This window comes from Rhynchophorus ferrugineus, unplaced genomic scaffold, assembly GCF_030347505.1.
Source record: "Rhynchophorus ferrugineus isolate W39M unplaced genomic scaffold, kcgeb_rfMv2 rfM5, whole genome shotgun sequence".
NCBI lineage: Eukaryota > Metazoa > Arthropoda > Insecta > Coleoptera > Curculionidae > Rhynchophorus > Rhynchophorus ferrugineus.
In genome coordinates, this window is record NW_027472584.1 from 13,378,583 (window position 1) to 13,402,355 (window position 23,773).

A 23,773-nucleotide genomic window follows, 5' to 3' on the forward strand; every position below is an offset into this window, starting at 1 on the left:
ATAGAACGGTTATAGAAAAGGATGCAGGATAAAGTGATTTTATAACATAATATTGATAACTCGATAACATTGAACCTGAAAAATCCGCTGATAGTACATTAAATCCTAACATTCATCCACCGTATTCCTTGACAAGGAATAATTATTTCTTATTTCTTTGCGATTATTTAAAAATATCACATAATTTTTATAAAAAAAACAGTAAAAATATATTCAAAGTTAAAGAATGAATAAATAAGAATATTATAACCAAATCCTGTTAATATGAATTATAGTGAGATAAAACTTAATACATACACGCTAGTTTTATTAACAAACACTCAACTATTCAGCAAGTTAAAAAATAACAGATGTAAAGAAGCCTATGAAGGTAAAAAGGTGTTTTCAGCTATATTCTTAAATGTCGTATAAATCTACTATAAGGTAGATAGTATAAGAATGACTATGTTCATAAGTTACAGAAAATGTTACCAAAACAGCACACTGAACTATTAAAATCTTATATTACAGTCAGAATGTTTAATGTCAAACAAGAGGAAACCTACTCTATAATAAAAAAGCTAAATGAGCTGTACCATAAAGAAGTGTATCGGGATCAATTATTTACCTACATTACAAATGCGATATATCACAAGTGGAAAATATCACGACGACTACATTTACTGATGATACTGCGTTTCTCGCTGTCGGAGGCAATAGTGAAGAAACCACATGAAAATTACAGTAGGCAAGTGATAATATAAATAATTCGATCCAAACCTGGAAAATAAAAATTAATGAAAGTACATTTTTGCATGTACAGCTACATGAATCAAACCACACAAACACCAATAACAATAAATAGTACTATAATTCCATATAGCAACAACGTTAAGAACCTCAGAATGAATCTTGATGGAAAACTTCGCTGAAAGGAACATGTAGAAAGGAGGAGGAAAGAGCTAATGTTCAAATATAGGAAAATTTATTAATTAATTGAAAGAAAATTACAATTATCAGTACATAATATATTTCTATTATACAAGCAAGTATTGAAACTTATATGGACATACGGAATTCAATTATGGGGATATTCCGTAAAAAGTAGTATAAATAGAAGTTTTCCAGAACAAAGTTCTTAAAAGTATTGTAGGTACATCCAAATATTATAGGATTGATTATTTACACTGAGACCTTCAGATACGGACTGTCACTCAAGGAGACAGTATTATAGTAATATCGAAGTATTAGAACTCTTTGATAAAATCAGACACAGACTCAAAAGAATCAAACCATTTGATCTTGTGTAGTGTAGTGTAGTGAGGTATATTTAATAGAAAACCAGCAGTGTTAATACATAAACATTATTTCACCAGTTTGTTATGGTAAATACAAATTGTAGATTAGTCGACTACGGCTAGTAGCAATGTAATAAATAAATAATTAACAAAATATTAATATGAGCGCATTACTGATAGAAGAAAATTTATACTCTTCACTAAAGTAAAATAATGAGATTATAAGTATTAAGTATGTTATATTAATTAAAATTGAATAGTGTTCAAAGTTAAACTAAGATTTTAATACCCCCTAGGAATATATGTAAAAATAATGTTACGGATGTTAGTATTTATTACTATAATATTAGTATTTTGGATAACCTACAGGTTACTTATAAATATACTTAAAATATTAAACGTGTAAAAAAGTCTGACGATAGAAACAAATGATAACCGTCACAGATACTGCCAACGTTGCTCTTTTAAAAATAACGTTCAAGGATTACTAAAACTGAATTCCCCCAGCAGAAAATATAAAGATTAAATAATATTTTCACAATAGGTGAAAACAATTCCCACTTTTACTGTTTCCTTGTCAATAAGTACCCAATAAATAATTTCAATTTGAATAAAGTGGATAATATACAACATAATATAATAATATAATATACAGGATTGTGTATCAGAATATATCCAAGCCTGTTTGTAAATTATCTTTAAATATAAAAGAAATTATGGAAACTACATATTTATCATTTGTGAGCTTGTTGAGTTTCATCTATCTAATGATATTCACTCCAAAATTTGTCTTTACAATACATTAGAAATATTAGGTATGACTAATTTCTAATTCTGAATATTTACCATTTGCCAATTTTGTTGAATATTTCATCACTGATGATTTGACATCTAATTGTCTGTATATTACTGTTGTAAAACTGGACAGAATGTGACGAAGATAACTGTTCAGGTTCAGAGTAATGAAATATATTCAGATATTAATTTTTCTCTTATTTACAATATTTTATCCATATTATTTTTATGTACATTGATTTATTAAATATCACCTTAGTTTGGTTATCTAGTAATATAAAAAATAAAAAACTTTAATTGTATAACTTATAATAATAAATCCATGCATATTATAGTAGATAGCTTTATAAATTTTATTTTACTACTTATTTATTATAACTATTCTTAAATTATGTTATTATATTATCAGGAACAAAGAACCTATCATCAAAAAATATTTATTTCTAATCTTACTGCTTTTTTGTTCTTTTTATTATAATTTTTTAAATTCATAACTAGCGATTTTATGGCTTTCAATGATTTATTTTAATATAAAAATGTTCAAATTATGTATCTAGCAGTCGTAAAATTCGTAAAAATCAGTTCGTAATAAATTTTGAGTGCATTTTTAAAATGATTATTTTCGATGTCCAGTTCCGTCTCAAAAATATCAATTATAATGAATGAAACAGTTATTAATTATATTATGTTTGACATGGGGCTGATTTTGATGAATGGTATAAGAATTTATCGTTTAATTGCTTATTCTAGCTTTTTTATTATTAGTGGTTAAGTTTGTTCGTTAGGCGATAGCTTTACCCAAATGTCAAAAATGTCATAGAACCGTTTGTCACATAATAGTTTCAAATGCATTATTCAATAGCAAAAGTATGATTTTAATAACATGACTGATTGAGATGATTTAAGAAATATAGATTACTTTGGGTCTTTACTGATATGTCATAGCATTGAGCTTTATAAATGAGAGTTTGACATCGATAAAGTATAATAAAAATTGAGATAATCACCAGGTTGGTTTCTAATAAGTTTCGTAGTTTGGAGCATAGTTAAGCATTTCCATACTAAATAACGCTGACGATAGTGAATATTGACTTTCAACCATTAAGTTCAGGTCGTAAAATAAGAAGTAGAAGAAAAGGAAGCAAGGCGTGAAGATGGCAGGTAAAATTCTGCCGAAACCTCGAAGAAACAAAACGAGAAAAAGTAATTTCGGTTTTTGCTAATAGAAGGCTTTAAGGTGGCATACCTTTAATAATGTTTATTCAATAATTCCATATTAGCCTTATGATTCATTAACAAAGCTAAATGCGTTTTCAAAATAGAATTTACAGATTTCGGTTATTTTCGTTTTTTTTACTCACTAAAAAGGAATAAATGTAGCACAGGCTCATCAGAAATTGTGTAATGGTGTGATGAGTGTTTAAGTAGACGCCAGGCAATTCCGGCCTTGTTCGTTTTCGAAAAAAACTGATATTGAAATTGATCCTTTCTTTGGGTTCTTTCTTTGAACCAATCTTCCACCAGCTCTATGAATTTTCGTGACCATAAAGTAGTTTCGGATTACTTACTTAAGACTAGATACCAAAAGAAGCTCGCTACTTCTGTCCTGCATAAATTAACAGCAACTATTTTAGTAGATCGAGTTTCCTTTTATTATTTGCTGCTGAAACGAAACGAAATTCAAAAATTTTTGAAACAACTGATGACGGATCAAGTGAATCATTCGGGACAATAATGTGCGAAAAAGATCGTGGTCTAAATTAGGAGAACCACATAAGGTTACAAAGCCTGCATTGGCGTTTGATGATATTGGAAAGGAATTGTGAATCATGAGCTGCTCGAACTTGCCCTCTGAATCTCTCTGCTGTCAACAGTGAATGCGTTTGAATCAGGAAGCAGGAATAAGAAAAAAGACCTGAATCAATAAGAATAATTTTCCATCACGACAACTCTAGACAAGGTATATTTTTACTGACTCGGTAATAATTGAGATGAGAGAGAGAGAGAGAGAGAGAGAGAGAGAGGGAGAGAGAGAGAGAGAGAGAAACACAGAGAGGGAGGGAAAGAGAGAGAGTGGCCGTGAAGGTGCATCCACTATACGCCCCGGACCTCCTCCATCACACTGCCATTTGCTTCGGTCTCCGTTTTCAGACAGCATATAAAGGTATTAAAATTGAAATTATCTGAAAGAAGAGTGTTTTTTTTTAAATTTTGCAAGTTTTATAATATATTATGTGTATTAAGTCCATTTATTCTCATAATTGTGCGTTATTCTAAAAATGAAGGTAATCGGATACACTATCGGTAGTCGTTGCCTAAATGATCGCTGTTCGAATCGTGTTCTGAACATGTACGTTTTTAATTGCTTTTGAATAGTATCGTAAAATCTTACACAGCATAATCATTTTCATAATAATTTGGCTGTCAAAGACCGAATATCATCTGATAATTTTTCGGTGTTCAATTTGCTGGCCGTTAGGCTTAAAATTGATAATTTCTAACGATTTTCTCAAGCAAAACCAACAAAACAGTTTGGCATATATTTCAATTAAATTGGTTAAGGAATAATCTGAGCAGATCAGGATCAAAATAAACAAAAATTACTAGTTAATCATTAATGGTATCATCACATAATCAGGAAAAATATTCCCAACTTGATCTAAGATCAAAGAGATTGCTTATCAATCAATAATGAAGTAACGTCTAATGAGTAAATCTGACAATAAATTATTGCTTTAAAATAAACGATGAACGACTTACAAAATGATCAGGCAATGTAGCCCACTAATCGGGAAGCTTTAACTCTAGTAGATACGTCGTCCGTGAATTGCAGCAGAGTCTATCCGTACAACCACACATTCGATCATTGTCGTTTAGATTCATCCAGGTCGCCCTATATGAAACACCTCGGCACCATTGGTCATCTCAAGCGTTTATTAGGATTAAAGAGGGGTGCTCGAGCATGAGCAATCTCTTTACTGTCAACAATGAATGCAATAATCGGTAATAATAAGAGAAAGAGAGTGGCCGTGAAGATACATCCACTATACACTCCGGGCCTTGCCCTATCACACTACCATTTGCTTCGGTCTCCCTTTTCAGATAAGACCTTAAATTTCAAATTATCTGAAAGAAGAGTGTCATATTTTTTTAAAATTTTACAAATTTTATAATATATTTTGTGTATTAAATCTATTTATTATCATAATTGCCCGTTATTATTGGCAATGAAGGCAATCGGATAGACTGGTAATCGCAGCCTAAATGATCGATGCCGTTCGAATCATTTTCTGAACGTTTTCAATTATTTTTCGATAGCATCGTATAATCTTAGACAGAATAATCATTTTCATAACAATTTGGCTGGCAGAGACCGAATATCTTCTGATATTTTTTCGGTGTTGTTCACTTTACTGGTTGTTAGGCTTGAAATTGATAATTTTTCACGATTTCCTCAAGCAAAATCAACGAAATACCTTGGCATACATTTCAATTAAATTGGTTAGAGAAAAATCTGAGCAGATCAGGATCAAAATTTAAAAAAACTGTGCTGGTTAATCATTAATGGTACAATCACATAATCAGGAGAGATATTCCCAACTTGACATAAGATAAAAAATATTGATTTATCAGTCAACAATGAAGCCTATTTAGATTCCTGGCACGCAAATATAGGGTTGCATTAAGACATAAAAACAATCTGTAAAAGTTGGCCCACCTAAGGCTTGGTTGTGGTTTGGTAAATGAATCTTGCCGTAGAGCTGGCTTCAGAACAAGCTTATGAAAATCATTTGGTGCAATTTTTCGCCCAGATATCTTAAATGACCCAGGCATCAGGGTCATCGATCAAAACGACACATATATTATTGACTGGTGTTCGGAATATATAGTTCTTTGAGAAATATAAGAAAAGCTTGAAAAATACAATGAATAAATAAAAAAATAATTATTTAATTAGCTATTCTAATTTTTATCATGTGTCAAACATCAATGATGCCGTAGGACCATAACTGAATTATTTTTAATATATGTATAGAAATAGAATTTGATTTTAAATTATTAAAGGCTAAGTTTCAATTGCAGTAAGTAAGTAAAAAACGAAAGTCATTTAACGTCTAATGAGTAAATCTGACAATAAATTAGTCATTTCGAATCAATTTAATAAAATCGTTGATCGAAAACGGCAAGATTATTGATTCAAAATAAACGATGAACGACTGAGAAAACCGTCAGACAAAGTAGCCCACAAATCGGGAAGCTTTAACTCTGGCCGATACGTCGTCCACGGATTGCAGCAGCGTCCGTCCGTACAACCACACGTTGTTCGATCATTGTCGTTTAGATTCGTCCACGCCGCCCTATATGGTTTGGCATGAACCGCGCCTGTATAAAATTACATCTCTTTTACTCCGCTACGATCTAAAAATAACTCGACCCACGTTTATTTCGAGAGCGCCGTAGACAATATTTCTTCCTATCGAATTATCGCGTTTTGTACGGTTTTTTAAACTGAAATATTCGCACACCCTGACGATACACCCGCACCTGGATCGAAGTACCATTGGTACCGGAACGAGTTGATCGGGCGTGGAAACACGAATTTACTTGTCCTGGAACGTCCTGATAGGTCTCGGATTTGATAATGAGCCTAATGATCGGCATAAGCGTAGTAGATTGTGGACATGTCCCTGAATGAGTCATAGTGTAGACCTGACCTGTGGAGTTTAAGTCGTGAACGGCGCCGACGGTAGCTTCAGCTAGCGGTGGGAGAGGGGGAAGGGAGCACCGCGACAGTTTAGAGCACAAGTTGACGTCGGACTCCTTTAGTCAGTGCTTTGGAGGCCGCCAAGCAAACCTTAGTATAGACGAACGAACAGCCGATTCGCGTTCGACCACGGTACCCCGCACATCCGTGACTGTGTGTATAGTGAAGTGCTGAGTGTTCACAGTGCCCCTGTCTCCTTCCAAGAAGTAATAACAGTGATATTGGACCAGGAGCACCGTTACAATTTTTTAACCACATTCCTACGCCTTTCAGGAAAGTTTCATGTGCACTATAGTAGGATAACCGAACGGAGATAGCATGGGAGTGGCGGAGGATTTCGCTCCCAGCTTCACGCAGAAGCCGCAGCTGAGGCAGGAGGACGACGGTAATAAGCTCGTGTTCGAATGCCAGCTGCTAGCTTCACCCCAACCCGAAATACAATGGTATAGAAGCGATACCCTTCTCAAAGAAGACAACAGGACCAATTTCAAAATCCAACCAATCGATACCAATAAATACCTGGTGGTTTTGGAGTTGGACGATGTCATCGAGTCGGATGCGGGCCTGTACAAGGTCAAAGCGAAAAACACCATGGGCGAGGTGGCAGCTTCCATCAATCTTAATTTCAGCCGTAAGTACATTATTTTCTATTATTTCTTATCGATATGCCGTCTATAAGCAGTACTGCCTGTTTATTCGAATCGCGATCAGAATACTTTTGTCATATGATCACCTAACTAATCCAATTTTATTTTTAGCCATGGACGAGCCGAAAGAAAAGTAAGTTACCGACGCTCGGTTTCGAACGTATCGCTCTGACCGAGTTACGTTTTCTTTTTTATAGACAAATAGATGGACTGGCACCAACTTTCGCGAAGAAACCGGCCATTCGACAGGAAGAAGATGGCAAAAAGCTGCTCTTCGAATGTCGAATCCAAGCTGATCCTCGTCCAGTTGTCAGTTGGTTCCACAATAACAATCCTGTCAAAGAAAGTCCACGTCACAAGGTACATATCACGCCCTCTTCTATCATTACATCTCTTGCTGGCTTGATCTTATCCACTAAAACACTGTCATAGCAGTGGAAGGACAAAACAGCAATTAAACTCACGCCTGGATTACAGTGCAATTATAATTATGATATTTACTATAATTATCATATTTTTTAAAACTTCAAACGTCAAAAGTGTCAATTATGACATACAGCGAAACTGTCATGGCAGTGGAAGAACAAAACAGCAATTTACTTCATGCCTTGATTACAGTGCAAAATAATAAACATCATAAAAATAACCGTCACTTTCATGGATCATACGTTTTATATTAAATTATTTTATCATTTTAATAATTATTTCTGGTGTGTCATAAATGTCAGTTATAACATGTAGTACCAATGTTTCCTAACATTTGTATCAACTGTCAAAATTGTCAACTGTCAATCAGTGATTAAGTTTTTTTATTACTTTTATTATTTATGGAAACAATTAACTCTAAATTTTCATTTTATTTTTAATAATAAGAAACTTTTATTCAGTTTCGGTTGTTTTACTCATTTCAGACAAAATATGTATATAGATTGTATTGTCAATCTATTATCATAGAATTTTCCTTTTCGATCCAAATTATTTTACTGAAACTAATTAGTTGACATTGTAGATGTTGTTATGGGATATTTTGATTTTTATTTTATCAATACTTTAATGGAAATGCAATTTTTATAATAGCTGCTAATTATAACACTGTCATTACAATTTAATCAATTTTTTAGGTTTTTGATTTTGTTAATTAGTTGTTATATTCTAATTGATGCTGAATATCATATTACCACCTATATTATGATAAATTGTACTGCTATGAAGGTGCAAATAGTTATGATTAAGAAAATTATTTTGTTTTATTTTAATTATTTTATATTCGACACAGAAAACTTTTATTATGATGTTAGAAAAATGGTTTGATGTTCTGGTATGTTTTTATGAACATGTTTGCACTGTAATTCTGGGTGATAGTAAAGATACCATCCCAGAGCAAATTCAAATAGAAAAAGCTGAGCTATAATTCCGAGGTACTGAGTTATGATCCTTACTTTCAGTTGAGGATAGATAAAGACGGACACTCATACTTTGCAACCCTTGAAATAATAAATGTTACTGTTGAGGATGCTGGAAAATACAAGGTGACGGCAAAGAATGAGCTGGGAGAGAGTAACGCAACAATCAGCCTCAATTTCGACAGTAAGTTACATGTAGTGTGCCTCCTGCTTTTGTGTGTCGACAAATGCCGTCTCCATCTCTCCATTATAATCCCACTGCTCGTGCAGCATAACCGTCCGTAATGGAGGCAGCTTTTAACAGTGCTCCCTCTGCCCTGAAATAAAAGAACGAAAAAAATATGACTCCCCCTTGAATTCCCCCATGGTCCCTGAAATCCCGGACAAGTAAGTCAGCACTCAGTGCACAGTACAATGGACTAACCGACGCTTAATCTAAGCTCAGCTTTTAATTTGCAGTTATTTAACATCCCATTTCTAATCAGTGTACATTAGGTTCCAATTTGTGTGAGTTTAGCTTATGTTAGATGAGTGATAGCAACGCAGACGGGCTGTACCTGTCCACTACACATGATTTGTTTTTGTCGTAAAGATTCGAAAAGAGTTCTGGCCATGTTCTTGCAAAATGTGACACTTGTATATTTCAGAGTCGTACACCAATTTAATGTTATTGTTATTTAGCGACGATCTTTAACAACCGTAGCGATTAAAAGCTGAGCTTTTCCTTATCGGTAAGCATTGTAAGTTTGCGCGAGTTGTTGGCTGTCCAAGTTGCGATAGCCAGTTTAGGGCAGTTTCTGCGTAGGCGATGAGGCCCCGGTACCAGAACAAGAAGGTATCAGACCGACCTTCACAGAAAGACCGATCATCAGACAAACAGACGACGGAACAACAATCACGTTCGAGTGTCGATGTGTGGGTGTGCCAAAGCCAGAGGTGCGATGGTACGTATTCGCATTCAAAACTACGGCAGTTATTGATCGATCTAGAACAGAACAAAACAAAACAGACATACAAATAAACACTGCCCAGTCACCAACTGTATTCATTTTTATAACGTGGCCAAAATCACCAATATTTGTTTGAACAAAAATCTAATACATATCTACAAACTTACTATTTGTTCATATACCAATCATTAAACTATTTGAGTAAGTAGCTCCGTGAAACAGGGAACAATTTCTAATGTAACTAATTATAAATTACATTTAATTTTATACGTCATAATTGCTTGAAAACATTGAACTTCTTGGTCGTGATTCATCTTTCTCCGGTCTGTCAAATAATAACAATTGAAGTGTTATTTCATGTTTGTTACCTTATTAATTATTTAAGTTAATTATTTGAGTTACCTCTAACTAATTAAGGGAGCTTCAGATCTTTGTCCATGCGCTTATTTCCACTAATAAGTCTCACAATGTTAGTATTTGTTTTCTTTTTTGATATAATATTCTGGTTCTCAACATTGATGTGGCATTTCCTTTGCTTTATTAAAACGAAATTTCTTCTTGGTTAATATATAGTAATAGAAACTACCATATATACAATACAATAAAAATAGATATATTAATTACATTTCTAGCATAACGCATTTTAAGTAAATCTTGTTTCAAACTTATTATTACCCTATATATATTAGTTTATAAAACGTATTTGTACTAAACAAATATTAATTACTTCAATATATTTAAAAATACATTATAAAAACTCTAGTGTATTACTAATAATACTAGTACTTCTATAAAAAAAATATATTTTTATATTAAACGAACTTTTTCTGTATGTTAAATGACATCATAGTACTCATATTTTAATAATATAGGGAAAGTGAAAAAATCGTACAACTATTATCAATACAACCAAATATTATTAGTGTTAAAAAATGTCTGTACTTCCCAACGGTTTGAGAATTAAGCAGAAATTTGAATTGGGAATGAAAAACTCATTATAGACTGACTCATTATATGAAACGTAATCAAAGATAACGATCATTGTTATCGATATTGATTATCGATCATACTATAAATAGATTAAAATTGAATTAAGTCTTTAACATCTTTAAGAATAATAGCATAATGTATGAAAACTTATAATACATGTAATATTAAACTTATTTAACTTATTTTTTATCCGTTATATACATTTTTAAACAATATTTTAATGCGTCTTATTGGTTTTGTTGAGTTGAACATTAAAACAAATTTTCTTGAACAAAATATTACAATGCATAATATATTTTTATAATATTAATTTATTGGCTATAAACGAAAGGAGCAAAATATAAAAGCAACAATTTTTGAAGAAAAAAAATATTTGAAATTCGTTTAGGTATCATACTTCAATATGAAACAATGTGCCTTTGGTTTATCGACCAACCGTCTAGAAAAAGCGAATACATTTCTTCTTTCTGTTTAGATTAATTCTGACTAATTACGTTCTAATTGCGTATAAAATCTGTTCTGTTCTTAAATCGTCAGAAATTGTCACTGTTGCGTCGTATTTCGGGGTATTGACGTCCGTTATGCAGGTTCCGTGGCAAGAAGGAGGTCAAATCTGATGGACGATACTCGATATCCTTGGAACTGGATCAGAAACTCTACTACTTGGCCAGGCTAGATATCAGCAATGTGAGCAAAACTGACTCAGGCGAATACTTCGCTGTAGCAAGGAACGCGCATGGGACCACAAAAGCCACCATCAATTTGAATTTCGAGACCAACGATAGACCCAAGTAAGATAGATCCACGTAAAGAACACACCCAATAGAACATACTACTTATATCAATCAGTATCTCAATATATTCAGCAAATCTATTAAGCCAGCTCATAAACCCATCCAGTCTAACTACAAGCTCCAGTAAACAAAGAGTGAACAATAAAAATAATCATTTTTTAGTTTTGCTTAGAAATAATATCAACACCTAAAATAGCATCTAAAGTTTTTGAAATTTTATAAGCACTATGAATTAATTTTGAAGGTAAATGGTACATATTATTATCAAGTATTGTCCATCGTTAGTTCCTACATTTTCTCATTTTTATGGAGGCATTTGAGTTAAATGTCAGACAAGCGCCACGCCTTTGAGCTCTTAGTCGATCCAAAAATAGATTCATTCTCCAGTATCTTAAAGAAAAAATGGAAATGCGTTTTAGCCAAACTGATTGAAATAAATAATAATCGAGTTAGGAATTGTTTGATAAATATAACGTACTGGGTAGAACTATATTAAGCCTCTCCATATACTTAAGTATAATTAATTATACTTCTGAAAAATAACTTTGGTTGTTTTATAACGAAATACTTTCTCCCAAAACTTCTGGGTGCAAACGTATCAGTTGCAATTGCGTGTGTTTTAAACAACACAGACAATCATTGCTTCCAAAACTGCTGTGATAAGGATGGAGGTTTTTAAGGATCATCTTCGCTAGAAACATTTTTGCTACAAACAAATTTCATAGAACATTCGATCACTTTCAACAGAACATTTATTAGAATTTTATAGGAAAACTTCCCATACATAGAGATCAACAGGGATTTTCATATAAAATATTTTAGCATGAAACTAATTATAGACGTGTCCCAAATCCCTCAAAATTAATTCACAGTTCGTACTATTTACCGTAATCTATTTACTCACTACAAATTAATTATGTCAATATATAGATATAATTTTTTAATTAATTAATTATTGCTTAATTTTATGAACTGGCCCATTTAATACGTAATATTCTTCTGCTAAAAATAAGAAATAATGAATAATGTGTAATTCCATTATACTTTTTCAAATAGTTCAAGAAATTAATATACTTCTGGACCAAAATATTATTTTTCTGTTTTAATATATTTTTAATAAATGTACTTGGTGGCTAACGAATGTTTGTTGTAAATATTATAGCCAAATCGATTATTAGAAAATCTACAGACAAATTATTTTCAAACTTTATCTCATAAATTAAAACTTTTAATAAAGAAAACGTTTGTTAATTTATATTAAGATAAGTTTTTAAATTTACTATAAACAATAAAATAAAGTGAAATTAATGATTATTATAACACAGTAATTAATATCGTTAATTAATAACTGTGGAATATGTATTTTGTATTTTAATTTAACTAGAACAGTGCCATTAATAATTAATACAATTATTCAACAATAAAATTTAATTAGTTATTAAGGATAGTTCTGGCTATTAAAAATTAATAAAATGAGAGATCTATTTTTTGTTTTTATCCAGAATTATATTAATTGAGGAAATTATACATTAGTGAACGAGTTTGAAATAAAGAAAAAAAAACCTCTGATAGTTTCGAGCTCTTATAGTTACTGAATGTTGTTGAGGATGAAACGAATGAGTCCGAATTTAATGTCGCAATGAATCAATTGCAGAATACCCGAAGGCAAAGCACCAAGGTTCCCGAAGAAACCGACCATCCGCCAGGAGGGCGACGTATTGATCATGGAATGCCTCCTGGAGGCGAATCCAGATCCAGATATCACCTGGTTTCAAAGCGAGAAAAGTATCGCGGATAGTACGCGAGTCCGTATGCTGCGGAAAACTACAACCAAAGACACGTATCTACTCACGCTCGAGATCGCCAATCCAACACGTTTAGATGGCGGCAACTATCGTTGTAACGCCTTCAACCTTTATGGTGAAAGTAACGCTAATATCGCCTTAAATTTCCAAGGTAGGCTGCCAGTGGCAGTCCTGTACCTTATCTGTAGTAGGTTTGTGAAACGTCTCAATTCCGTCACTTAATATTTTCCACTTTGTTCCAGTGTTATCGACTCTGTCTCCGACCTGTGTAATGTCATTTTGCATGAGCATGGCCTTTCGACATAACGCTAATTCTAGTTTAGTTCGTAATGTTGTTGTCGATTCATTTTACAGGCGGAGATGATGCGGCAGGTTTTGCACCATCATTCATCGAAAAACCCAAGATCATACCCAACGAAAGCGGCACGCTAATCACCATGAAATGCAAATGCAAAGCCAAACCCAAACCAGACGTGACATGGTTCCGTGGAACGACGATAGTCAAAGAATCGTCCAAAATAACCTTGCGTGTCCTCGACGTCCAAGAAGACATCTACGAACTCATCCTAGAAATCAAAGTACGTCAAACCCATTCTATTTAAATCACTAACCTGAAACTGCATTCATGCTTTCTTATTACTATTAATTGTGTAACAAAACAATATTATCCGTTAATGTTCATCTTCCAGACATTTCTCGGGATTTCTCAAGGAACTCTTCAAGATAGAAGCATAGTTTCATATACCTGAATGATGTTGCAGCTGTAGTAGGTGAATAGGCTGTAGTCTTTCCATCTCATCGCACGTCATTCAATATCCTATACATATACCATATTTAAGTTTTATTCAATATGATCACCGTAGATAGTGTTAGTGATAGTGTTCGATCCTGAATATTCTGATCGGGGGATCATTTTCGGGACTGATATCTCTTGATTATTGACTCCATATTGTTCGTTCCTTTATGTGAACGTTGATTTTTTCATTTTTCGGCTTTGTCAATAGGGTGTTTGGATTACTTACGAACAACAATGGCAATTTTGCTTCATTCCCTTTAATTAATATTAAATAATGACATTAAACATGGGCATCGTTTTAGGATCCGGCTGGTCAAGATGGTGGCACCTACCGATGTCACGTGAAAAACGAATTTGGTGAAAGTAACGCCAATCTGAACCTGAACATCGAGGCAGAACCCGAACCAGAAGGTGATGGACCAACCTTCGTCGAAAAACCAAGAATAACTTCTCACCAAGGAGGAAAACTCGTCATCATGGAATGTAAAGTCCGCTCCAACCCAACACCAACCATAGTATGGTACAGAGAGGGAAAGCAAGTGATTGAATCATCGAAAATCCAGATGAGCGTTCAAAAAGTGGAGGAAGAAGTCTACTACATCAAACTGGAACTTAAAGATCCAGGCTTGGAAGACTCCGGATTATACAAATGCAACATTAAAAACACCTTCGGTGAATTAAATGCAAACTTAACACTGAACATTGAAATTATTCCAGTTATCAAAGAAAAGCCCAAAGTTATCAAGATCATTAAGAAGAAGACGGTTATTGTAGAGTGTAAAGTACTGAGTAAATTTGCTCCGGAGTGCACTTGGTTCAAAGAAGACAAAGCTGTTAGAGAGGACACTAGACATCAAGTACAAGTCGAACAGGTTAAGGACGGTGAATTTGCAGTCAAACTGGAAATTTCCGATGTCCAAAAAACCGACAAGGGCATGTACAAGTTGGTAGCTAAAAACGAAAAAGGTGAAGCTACTTCACAAACTGTCGAAGTAACTGAATTACCTCCTGATGAAAAGCCAAAAGGCGAAAAACCAAAACTCACCAAATTAACAAACATTGTAAGTAAACTGTCTCTTATTACTTAAATATTTATATAACAATAAATTTGTTTGGCATTTACAGACAATTGAAGAAGGCAAAACAGCTGATTTTATTTCCTCCCTAAAAGTAACTGATAAAACAGTTACTATAACTTGGTACAAGGAAAGTACCGTCATACGCGAATCTAGCGATATAAAAATTACTTTTGATGGCACCGTCACTCGTCTTACAATCAGCAAATGTAAAATAAGCCACTCTGCTGTATACAGGGTCGTAGCCAAGAATGAATTTGGCGAAGACGAAACAACAGCTGTCCTAACAGTCAAAAAGAAGGAAGAGGAAGAGGTATGTATAAAAACAAAACTAAATTAATCACAATTTTTTACATGTTTTTATATATTTTTAAACTTTTTTTAAACTACTATTACCACACCTAATACACAAACATAAACACAGAAAAAAGACAAGAAAGTTGAATCTGAGGAAGAAGTAGAGGAGGAAGAGGAAGAGGAGGAGGAAGAAGAGGAAGAAGAGGAGGAGGTATAAAAATGTGTGAACTATCTGTGATGTTAGAGCTTGATTGGTCACTGATATGGTCACTTGATTTAGCTTTCATTATATACAGCTTTTTTTCAGCGTCTCTGTCACACTTTCTTTCTCTATACTATCACTTACACTAAACTTCACTTTCACTATATTTAATTATGATTGCTGTTAATTCCAGTGATTTTTATAAAACTGTTTTTAGGAGGAAGAAGAAGAAAAAGTCGAGGAGAAAAAAGTAGAAAAGAAGGAGGAGAAAAAGGAGGAAAAGAAAGTCGAAAAGAAGGAAGAAACTAAGGTTGTTCAAAAGGTAGTAATAATAATTTGTATTTTTTTTTCTATTAATCACCCAATAATGTGTACGTTTATTTATGTTATGTGTATTATCTTTTCCAATTTAGAAGGACCAAGAAAAGAAGGTAAATGATATTGAGAAAAAAGAGGAGAAAAAGGTCGAGGTAAGTCCGTACGTCATTTTCTGTATTGTCTTTGTTTAATGTATGTCCACTGTTATTCGTACAGGAAAAGAAAACTGAAGAGAAAAAAGCTGTTAGACGTTCTTCTATTCAAAAGGTAAGTCAGTCGAGAACTTTGTTTTCCAATTTGATATCAAACTAACCCAACATATCGATACTCATCCGCTAGGTTGAAAAGACTGAATCACGTAGAAGCTCTATAGTAACTACCGAAGAGAAAATAACTAAAGATGGTGAAACTAAATCGGCTAGTCGTCGATCATCAGTTGTTAAAAAAGAAGAAGAAACGAAGACTGAATCAAGACGAACATCCGTAGCGGAGGACAAAGTTAAGAAAGTCACTGCTGGTGCTAAGAAATTAGAACCAACACCAGAAGCGGTAAGTTAAACAGTAAGATATTGCATATTGCAACAAAATGGCATATAAAATTGGTTGTCCATTTATTGTTATTGTCTTCCAAAGAATAAGTTCGATTATCAAAATTCATAGGTAAATGCCAAAGATGCTATAAGACTGATATAAAATTATTTTGATTCTGATCTAACAAAGTATTATTTTCAAATTAAATTTAGGTGAAAATTGTATAATTTACAAAGTTTTAAAAATATAAGACTTGCCAAAACATTTTATATGCTATAGTATTGTTGGACAATTTGTTTCACAAATGTTTAAACATGATATGTATATGTAGGGTGTATAATAATAAGCTGGGTCATCTTCATCTCCTCTATCATACAACTTCTCAGTATTTATGTCAGTTAAATGGCAATTTCACACAACACTATTTATTTTTTATGGCACTATTTTATGAAAAGATATTCTTATCCTTACTTTTTTGTATATAGTTAGAGTACTATTATACCCCCGAAAATAATTAAAACAACTCATAATATGGTTGTCGAACTTACTATATAGTAGATAGATTGTATGGTAACTGGCATTGTATTTACGAAGCTTCCAAAATAAAAATGAGCTTTTTCAAAAATATACCCAAGACCGTTGTATACCGATGCTGTAATAACCCAGATGTAAACAATCCCACTTACATAATTTTCTCACTTATTTAATACAATATTTAAACATTTGTGATCTATTTACGTAGCATTTATGTTCCCCTGTTTTGATTAAAACTAAACAATATACTAATAAAATGTAGAAAACACCAACCACACCAATTAACAATGTTGACGAACTATTCGCTGCCAAAACCGAACCAGAAAAACTCAAATCACCTCCACCAAAAGATTCGGCCACACGAAAAACTGCGTCAAAAATCAAGTCCCCACCACCAGCCGAGAAGAAAGAGACAACTCCGGCTGCCACCCCCGCATCCAAAATAAAATCACCTCCACCAGTCGAGAAAAAAGAGACACCCTCGGCTGCTGCTCCCGCATCAGAAGTCAAATCACCACCACCAGCGGCTGAACCGAAACCAGAGCCAGCAAAACCAGAGCCATCAAAACCTGAGCCAGCAAAACCTGCTGAACCTGCTAAACCTAAAACCCCGCTTGAAAAGAAAGCGGAACCACCTAAACCAGAACAACCCAAACCAAATCTTTCAGCGACCCGTAGTGGACTCAAGAAGGTATTTTCATTCATAAAATACATTACTTCTATACATAAACATTTCTCTTAAATATACAAACAAATATAATACAAGTGTTAATATTTCCTAACTAATCTCTCATTTCTTAATTATTGTTAAATATTTTTATCCTTTGTTCACTCTATAATATATGTGTCTCTTTCTTGTTATTTTTCATGTCTTCGTCGGATTTTCTTCGTACTTAACACGTACTATCTAATCATAGGTTGAAGATAAGGCTGAAGCTACAAAACTGAAGGTAAGTTCTATTATTTCACCCATTACACGCACTTACTTTTCTAAGTTTATAAAGATATATTTTAAATATTGTCAATTAATGTATAGACTGAACCTCAAAAATCAAAAATTCCGCCCAAAAGTCAAATTCAGAAAGGCAGCTTCTTAGATATTCAGTTAAAACCAGTTAAAAAAGAAGCTAAAACAACACAAAATGCTCAGTTAGAAATCGATCTGAAGGTAAATTCAGGATACGTAATCTCTCTGTCTCTCTATCTGTTGTCTCTACTCTTATCTATTTGTCTCTGTCTGTTCTATCTTTCTTCTTAATATTTTCTTCTATTTCTTTTGTTCTTCAACTTATTTTCTGTCTGCCTGTTTATATATTTTTGAGGTGGATTGAAATCGTTCAATCTGCATGATTCCATGTATTTTGGTATTTTTATCCTTTTTCGATATATCTACATGTTTTTGGAAATAATTTTTTTCATTTTTGGCGCCTATTTTTTTATGGCGCAACAACATATTTTTGGGTATAATTTTTTCGATTTTTTGCATTGATATGACATTTTTCGTCATTTTTATTGATGTTATATATTTTGTTATAACTAAATATCGAGGGTGTTTAAAAATGTGTAAATTTAACAGAATTAATAATATATGTTATTTTGTAAATTATAATAATAATTAGTAAATAAATGAATAAAGCTAGGTTCTGTGTTCTATATCCTCAATTGCTGTGAAATATTTCTCCAAGCATTTTTTTATTTAATACTATTCATTGACATGGTAATTCTATTCCTTAAGAAATTACGAAACTCTCTCAATATCAATGTTTTTTACTAGATAAAATATGTAATACCGATTATAATAAATCTAAAATTATTTATTATTACTTGTATGATAAATTTATACATTTTTAAACTGATCATTATATGTGGAGATCCATAAGTAATAGTTTTGGTTTAATAGTCGACCGAACTTAAAAAATCCGAAAAAGCCACGGTGCAAAAACAGCAAAAAGAAGAGAAGTTTGACTACAATGCCTGGGAAAACATTCCCGATTACGACCGTCCTGTTCTTGAAAAATTCGAACCACACGATAAGGCTGAATATGCCGGTAGAGAAAAAACGAAACTTAGCAAGGTAAAAAGTATTCCTATAATGCCTACTGCTCCCGCTTTAATCTTTGTCTTGAAATCGCAAAATTCGCTTGCAAATCACAAAAAAAAGCTCATGAACACGTTAAATCATAACTATTAGGACAAACCATCATTGGCCACTGAAACCAAAGAGAAACCAGCTCTTGCGGCTGAGCAAAAAGCTGTACCTACCTTGCCACAAATCAAAACTCCAGAAGCACCTAAAATCGAGGTAATTCCTGAAAAGGCCGATGCAAGGAAAAAATCATTAGAACCTGCACCAGGTAGTGGAGGACGAAGAGGTTCGTTGATACCACCTGAAGCAATAGGCCGACGCGCCAGTCTTATCATATCTGATGAGGTAAGTGAATATATTTTGATAGTTCATCATCTGATGATGATGAATCCCTATATAGTTGATTTTTATTGTAAAAGTATGTTATACGCTGTCACCGTACTTGTTTATATTATACACTGTACCCGTATGTTGTGCAAACGAGGTGTTGTTGTACGTTCTGTCGGTTTGTTCCATCATCTAACTTTTCTATCTTTAGGAACATAGAAAACTGAGACCTGGAGAGGTGCTTGAAGAACGAAAGGTAAAATGAACTATCGTGGTACAGTTCAACAGGATATGCGTCTCAAATCGTTAACAATAACATCGAAAATATACTATCTGACATAGAAAATTTAATTTAGTTTCAAAATATATCCCAAACAAATATTAAGTTTAAAAGATAACCAATTATTAATAAACAAAACAGAATTTAATATGAAACTTAAAAAGAAACGTGAAACACATAGATTACTATATAAAATAAATATTATTATTATTATTATTATTATTATTATTATTTAAAAATTACAAACAGAGAAACAAAATAATTTTAATACCTTAAATTTATTATTAGGATTGTTATCTAAGGAATTCTATAAAATATATGTTTAATAAAGAAAAATGTTTCAAAATCTATGTTCTTAAAAAATCCTCTGTGTCAGATAGAATATTTAGAAAAAATTCTAAAATGGAATAAAAAAACAATGAACGTATTTTCCATTTTGGAAAATAAATCAGGAGTATTAAAATGTTTTCATATCCAATGTCATAAGTCAATTTAATTTTTGGTACTCCCTCATACGATTTTTGACAGCTCTATTTATGGTATAATCAACGTGAAAGTAACAAAAAATCGAAACACATATTTTACGAAAAAGAAATTATCATGATGATGCCAGATTATAGACGATGGACATCACAAGCTGATTCATACCGAATGATATTTCTTTTTCGGACGATGAGTGTTTTAATTATGCACAATTCATGCACTGCATGATCTATACACCAAACAACAGCACTTGCCGCAAAAGCACCATTAAAATTCCAAAAATAAAGAAGAGTATCGTACGGGTCTACTGTTCGAACAGCGATAAAACGAATATGTTGATATTTAAGTTCGAATTCGTTCGTAATTGCCATGGTTATTTATAAAATCGATATTTCCACAGGGAGGCAAATTACGTCCAGGGGAGGTCTTAGATCCAAAGGTGAGGTTTGTGTACCAAGAACACAAAGCTACGCCTTTTGGTTTGAACGAGATGTTTTTTTTTACATCTAACATTTATTTATCGATCAGTATCAGTGTTATATTCCGTTGTTTTAAAATTATTTTCAACAATTAAACAATAATTACTAAATTAAATTGTAAATAGTAACATTAAATTAATAAAAAAGTGCACCAAACTAAAATATATTAAATCAATAAAAACAAAATAAAGTATATTAAAAATTAAATAATCCATACGTTTAATGCTCTAAAAGCCTTTGTTTAATTTTTTAAACAAATAAATACATTTTACATTTATTTTTTATCGTATTTATTAAGTTAATTGGTATTTTAATTAAGTTAATAAAAACTAAAATAGTAAATAGTAACATTAAATTAATAAAAAACTGAATCAAACTAAAATGTATTAATAAAATAAAAACAAATTAAAGTATATTAAAAAATTTAATAATGAATGCATTATTTTTAATCTTTTAAAAGCTTTAATTTAATTTTAAAACAAATAAATAGAGCCAAAATATATACCATAATATAGTATTATAAGATTACAATAATTGTTTAATTGTAAAAATGTTATTATCATTAATAATATTAATTTAAAAAATAGAAGGTGTTTTTGAAATTACACTGGAACTGATCACTTTCTATCTTTTTTTTTTTTGAATGGATTTTATTTGCTTTTATTGACTCTCCCTATTTTTTTAAGCCAAAATCATTACGCCCTGGAGAATTATCAACTTCTGATCGACAGGTTAGCGGGAATATTATAAATGTGGATTTTTCTTATAGAAAAACGTCAATAATACATCTATGTATGTGTCTAACTACTATATTTTTTTTAGAATCGATAAAAATATCTATAAAAATTTCTAGTGTAGACAGTTTCACGTAATTGTTATAACAATATCTGTGGGAATTTCAACTGTAAATAATTCTTTTTTTGTATATAGATCTAGATTCGTATCTAATATTAAACCCTTTATCCTTTGTATGTTTTGTTGAAACTTATTTTAGAAAATCACAATATTTTGGCTTTGTGATTTAAAAAAAAATTACTTCCAGTTTCAGCAAGTTTTTGTTTGTTTTTTTTTTCCTTTTTTTGTTTATGTTCCAGCCATATTTGTGTTTTTACTTCCCTATATGTTATTTTATATACTCGTGTATATATTTACTAACACAAATAATTAATACTAGAAACAATAATGCTAATAAATAATTTGTTGCTAAATAATGCTTTTTTGCTTTTGATGTTGTTCGCTTTACTGTATTCATGCATTTCAGCAACTGGTGTCAGTATGTAAAACGAATAATAATGTTTATGTTATTATTATCTTTTATTCATTCAAGTAAACTGAATTTGGAATAAAAATTAATTGAACATCATAATTGGTTAAATATCAATGAAAAATGTTGCTTTACGACTAGTATTGCTAAAATACATGAAAAAATTCTTGCATGTGCCCACCAATGATCAGCACTTGGCATCAATACTGACATTATCTAATATCTAGCGCCGACGACCAAGTTCCGAAGTTCGAAGACCCAGTGTTGCCGAATTGGAAGATAAAATAAACAAACCATCAACTCCACTGAAACCATCTGGTCCTAAAGGTGCGCCTCCATCTATTATTGACGTGCAAGAGAATTACTCGTCAGTTGAAGGTACAACAGTTAAAATATGTGTTATTACATTATAACCATTATACTTTCATCCACTTTAGATCAAATCGCTTATATCACAATACAAGTGGAAGGTGATCCTCCACCAACTTTTAAATTTTACAAGGTAACAAAATCAAAACTATTATCATTATCTATTTTTATTATAATGATATTATGAAACAGGGTGTAACCGAAATCATTGAAGGTGGTAGATTTAAATTCTTAACCGATGGAGAATCAAACACCATCACATTGTGCATCAGAAAAGTTAAACCCAACGATGAAGGACAATATAAGGTTGTTGTATCCAACGTACATGGAGAGGACTCTGCTGAAATGATGCTCTACGTCGCTGGTTAGTAATGAAGTAGTTGGTTTTATCATCCTTATGTGACAATAAATTGGTTTTCCAAGGTGCCGCTGGTGTTGACTTCAGATCTATGTTGATGAAGAGAAAATATGCTAAATGGGACAAAGATAAGGGTGAACCCGATTGGGGTGAACTCAAAGAGGTTGAGAAGCCTATGCCAGCATTGAAGAAAGTTGAAAAGGTAAGATGTTTAAATATTCTTTAATATATTATAAAAATGTTTTGGTAAGAAATTATTTATCTATTTTTGTATAACGATATCGTTTGCTTTTTGCTGTATTTTATTCAGAAGAAAGTTTTTTGCTATTAGTCCAGGTAATATATGATAAAAGTAAATCCAGAAATGTATTAAAATAATTATACATCCAAATATAGAAGATATATATTGACTGGATCATATATTACGAACTAATAAAACATTTTTTGCATTTTTTTATAGGTTTTTGGATATTTTTGCATGATTTTGTGTTTTGTATTTTTGTAAATGAAATGTTACTTATTTTTGCAGCTATTCTAAAAATACATTATTTTAAACAGTTTTGAAATGTATTGAGTATTCTAATTTTTTTTAATTGTCACAGTTTTTGTACACAGTGGTGAATAATAATGTGAAAAAATTGGAAAAGGCATTCAAAAACTTACAATGATATTCCATACTAAAAAAAATTGAAAACTTAATTAAATACTTATATTCATAAAATTTCGAATAATCAATAGACAACAGTCAATAGATATTTATTTTCTATTGTTTCTATGTTTATTAACATTTTTTTAATGTATTTATTAAGTTAAATGTTACTTTTATTTAATTAAATAGTAAATAATAGCAGTATATTAAGCTCTATACACACTGTATACTCATAAAACTTGAAAATTATCAATTTTATATTAATCTACTTTAATATTTCATATTTTATTTTAATTAT

General features: G+C 32.0%; 1 protein-coding gene and 1 long non-coding RNA gene across 25 annotated transcripts in view; one reads left to right on the plus strand and one right to left on the minus strand.

Moving 5' to 3' along the window:
- Window positions 1-565: 565 nt before the first annotated feature.
- On the minus strand, window positions 566-7,496 carry LOC143197093 (uncharacterized). Its single transcript, XR_013005919.1, has 2 exons — window positions 7,357-7,496; window positions 566-759 (listed from the first exon to the last, which is right to left on the minus strand). It is a non-coding gene; the product is annotated as an uncharacterized LOC143197093 (long non-coding RNA).
- Window positions 6,359-23,773, plus strand: part of bent (projectin protein bent) — a 48,053-nt gene continuing 30,638 nt past the window's right edge. The window contains exons 1-27 of one of the 24 annotated variants that reach the window (XM_076405171.1): window positions 6,388-7,043; window positions 7,111-7,468; window positions 7,596-7,617; window positions 7,682-7,844; window positions 8,930-9,071; window positions 9,693-9,831; window positions 11,415-11,618; window positions 13,276-13,577; window positions 13,781-14,004; window positions 14,525-15,283; window positions 15,348-15,611; window positions 15,723-15,806; window positions 16,015-16,119; window positions 16,211-16,267; window positions 16,332-16,382; window positions 16,455-16,664; window positions 17,443-17,871; window positions 18,098-18,130; window positions 18,217-18,348; window positions 19,081-19,254; window positions 19,372-19,611; window positions 19,805-19,849; window positions 20,757-20,795; window positions 22,327-22,477; window positions 22,537-22,601; window positions 22,661-22,832; window positions 22,892-23,028. In XM_076405171.1, the coding sequence (XP_076261286.1) occupies window positions 7,156-7,468; window positions 7,596-7,617; window positions 7,682-7,844; window positions 8,930-9,071; window positions 9,693-9,831; window positions 11,415-11,618; window positions 13,276-13,577; window positions 13,781-14,004; window positions 14,525-15,283; window positions 15,348-15,611; window positions 15,723-15,806; window positions 16,015-16,119; window positions 16,211-16,267; window positions 16,332-16,382; window positions 16,455-16,664; window positions 17,443-17,871; window positions 18,098-18,130; window positions 18,217-18,348; window positions 19,081-19,254; window positions 19,372-19,611; window positions 19,805-19,849; window positions 20,757-20,795; window positions 22,327-22,477; window positions 22,537-22,601; window positions 22,661-22,832; window positions 22,892-23,028 (4,656 nt within the window). In that variant the 5' untranslated portion in view covers window positions 6,388-7,043; window positions 7,111-7,155. Of the gene's footprint in view, window positions 7,469-7,595; window positions 7,618-7,681; window positions 7,845-8,929; window positions 9,072-9,692; window positions 9,832-11,414; window positions 11,619-13,275; window positions 13,578-13,780; window positions 14,005-14,524; window positions 15,284-15,347; window positions 15,612-15,722; window positions 15,807-16,014; window positions 16,120-16,210; window positions 16,268-16,331; window positions 16,383-16,454; window positions 16,665-17,442; window positions 17,872-18,097; window positions 18,131-18,216; window positions 18,349-19,080; window positions 19,255-19,371; window positions 19,612-19,804; window positions 19,850-20,756; window positions 20,796-21,521; window positions 21,567-22,326; window positions 22,478-22,536; window positions 22,602-22,660; window positions 22,833-22,891; window positions 23,029-23,773 lie in introns of all 24 variants that reach the window. The other 23 variants (XM_076405147.1, XM_076405149.1, XM_076405148.1 and 20 more) reach the window with 23 other exon arrangements.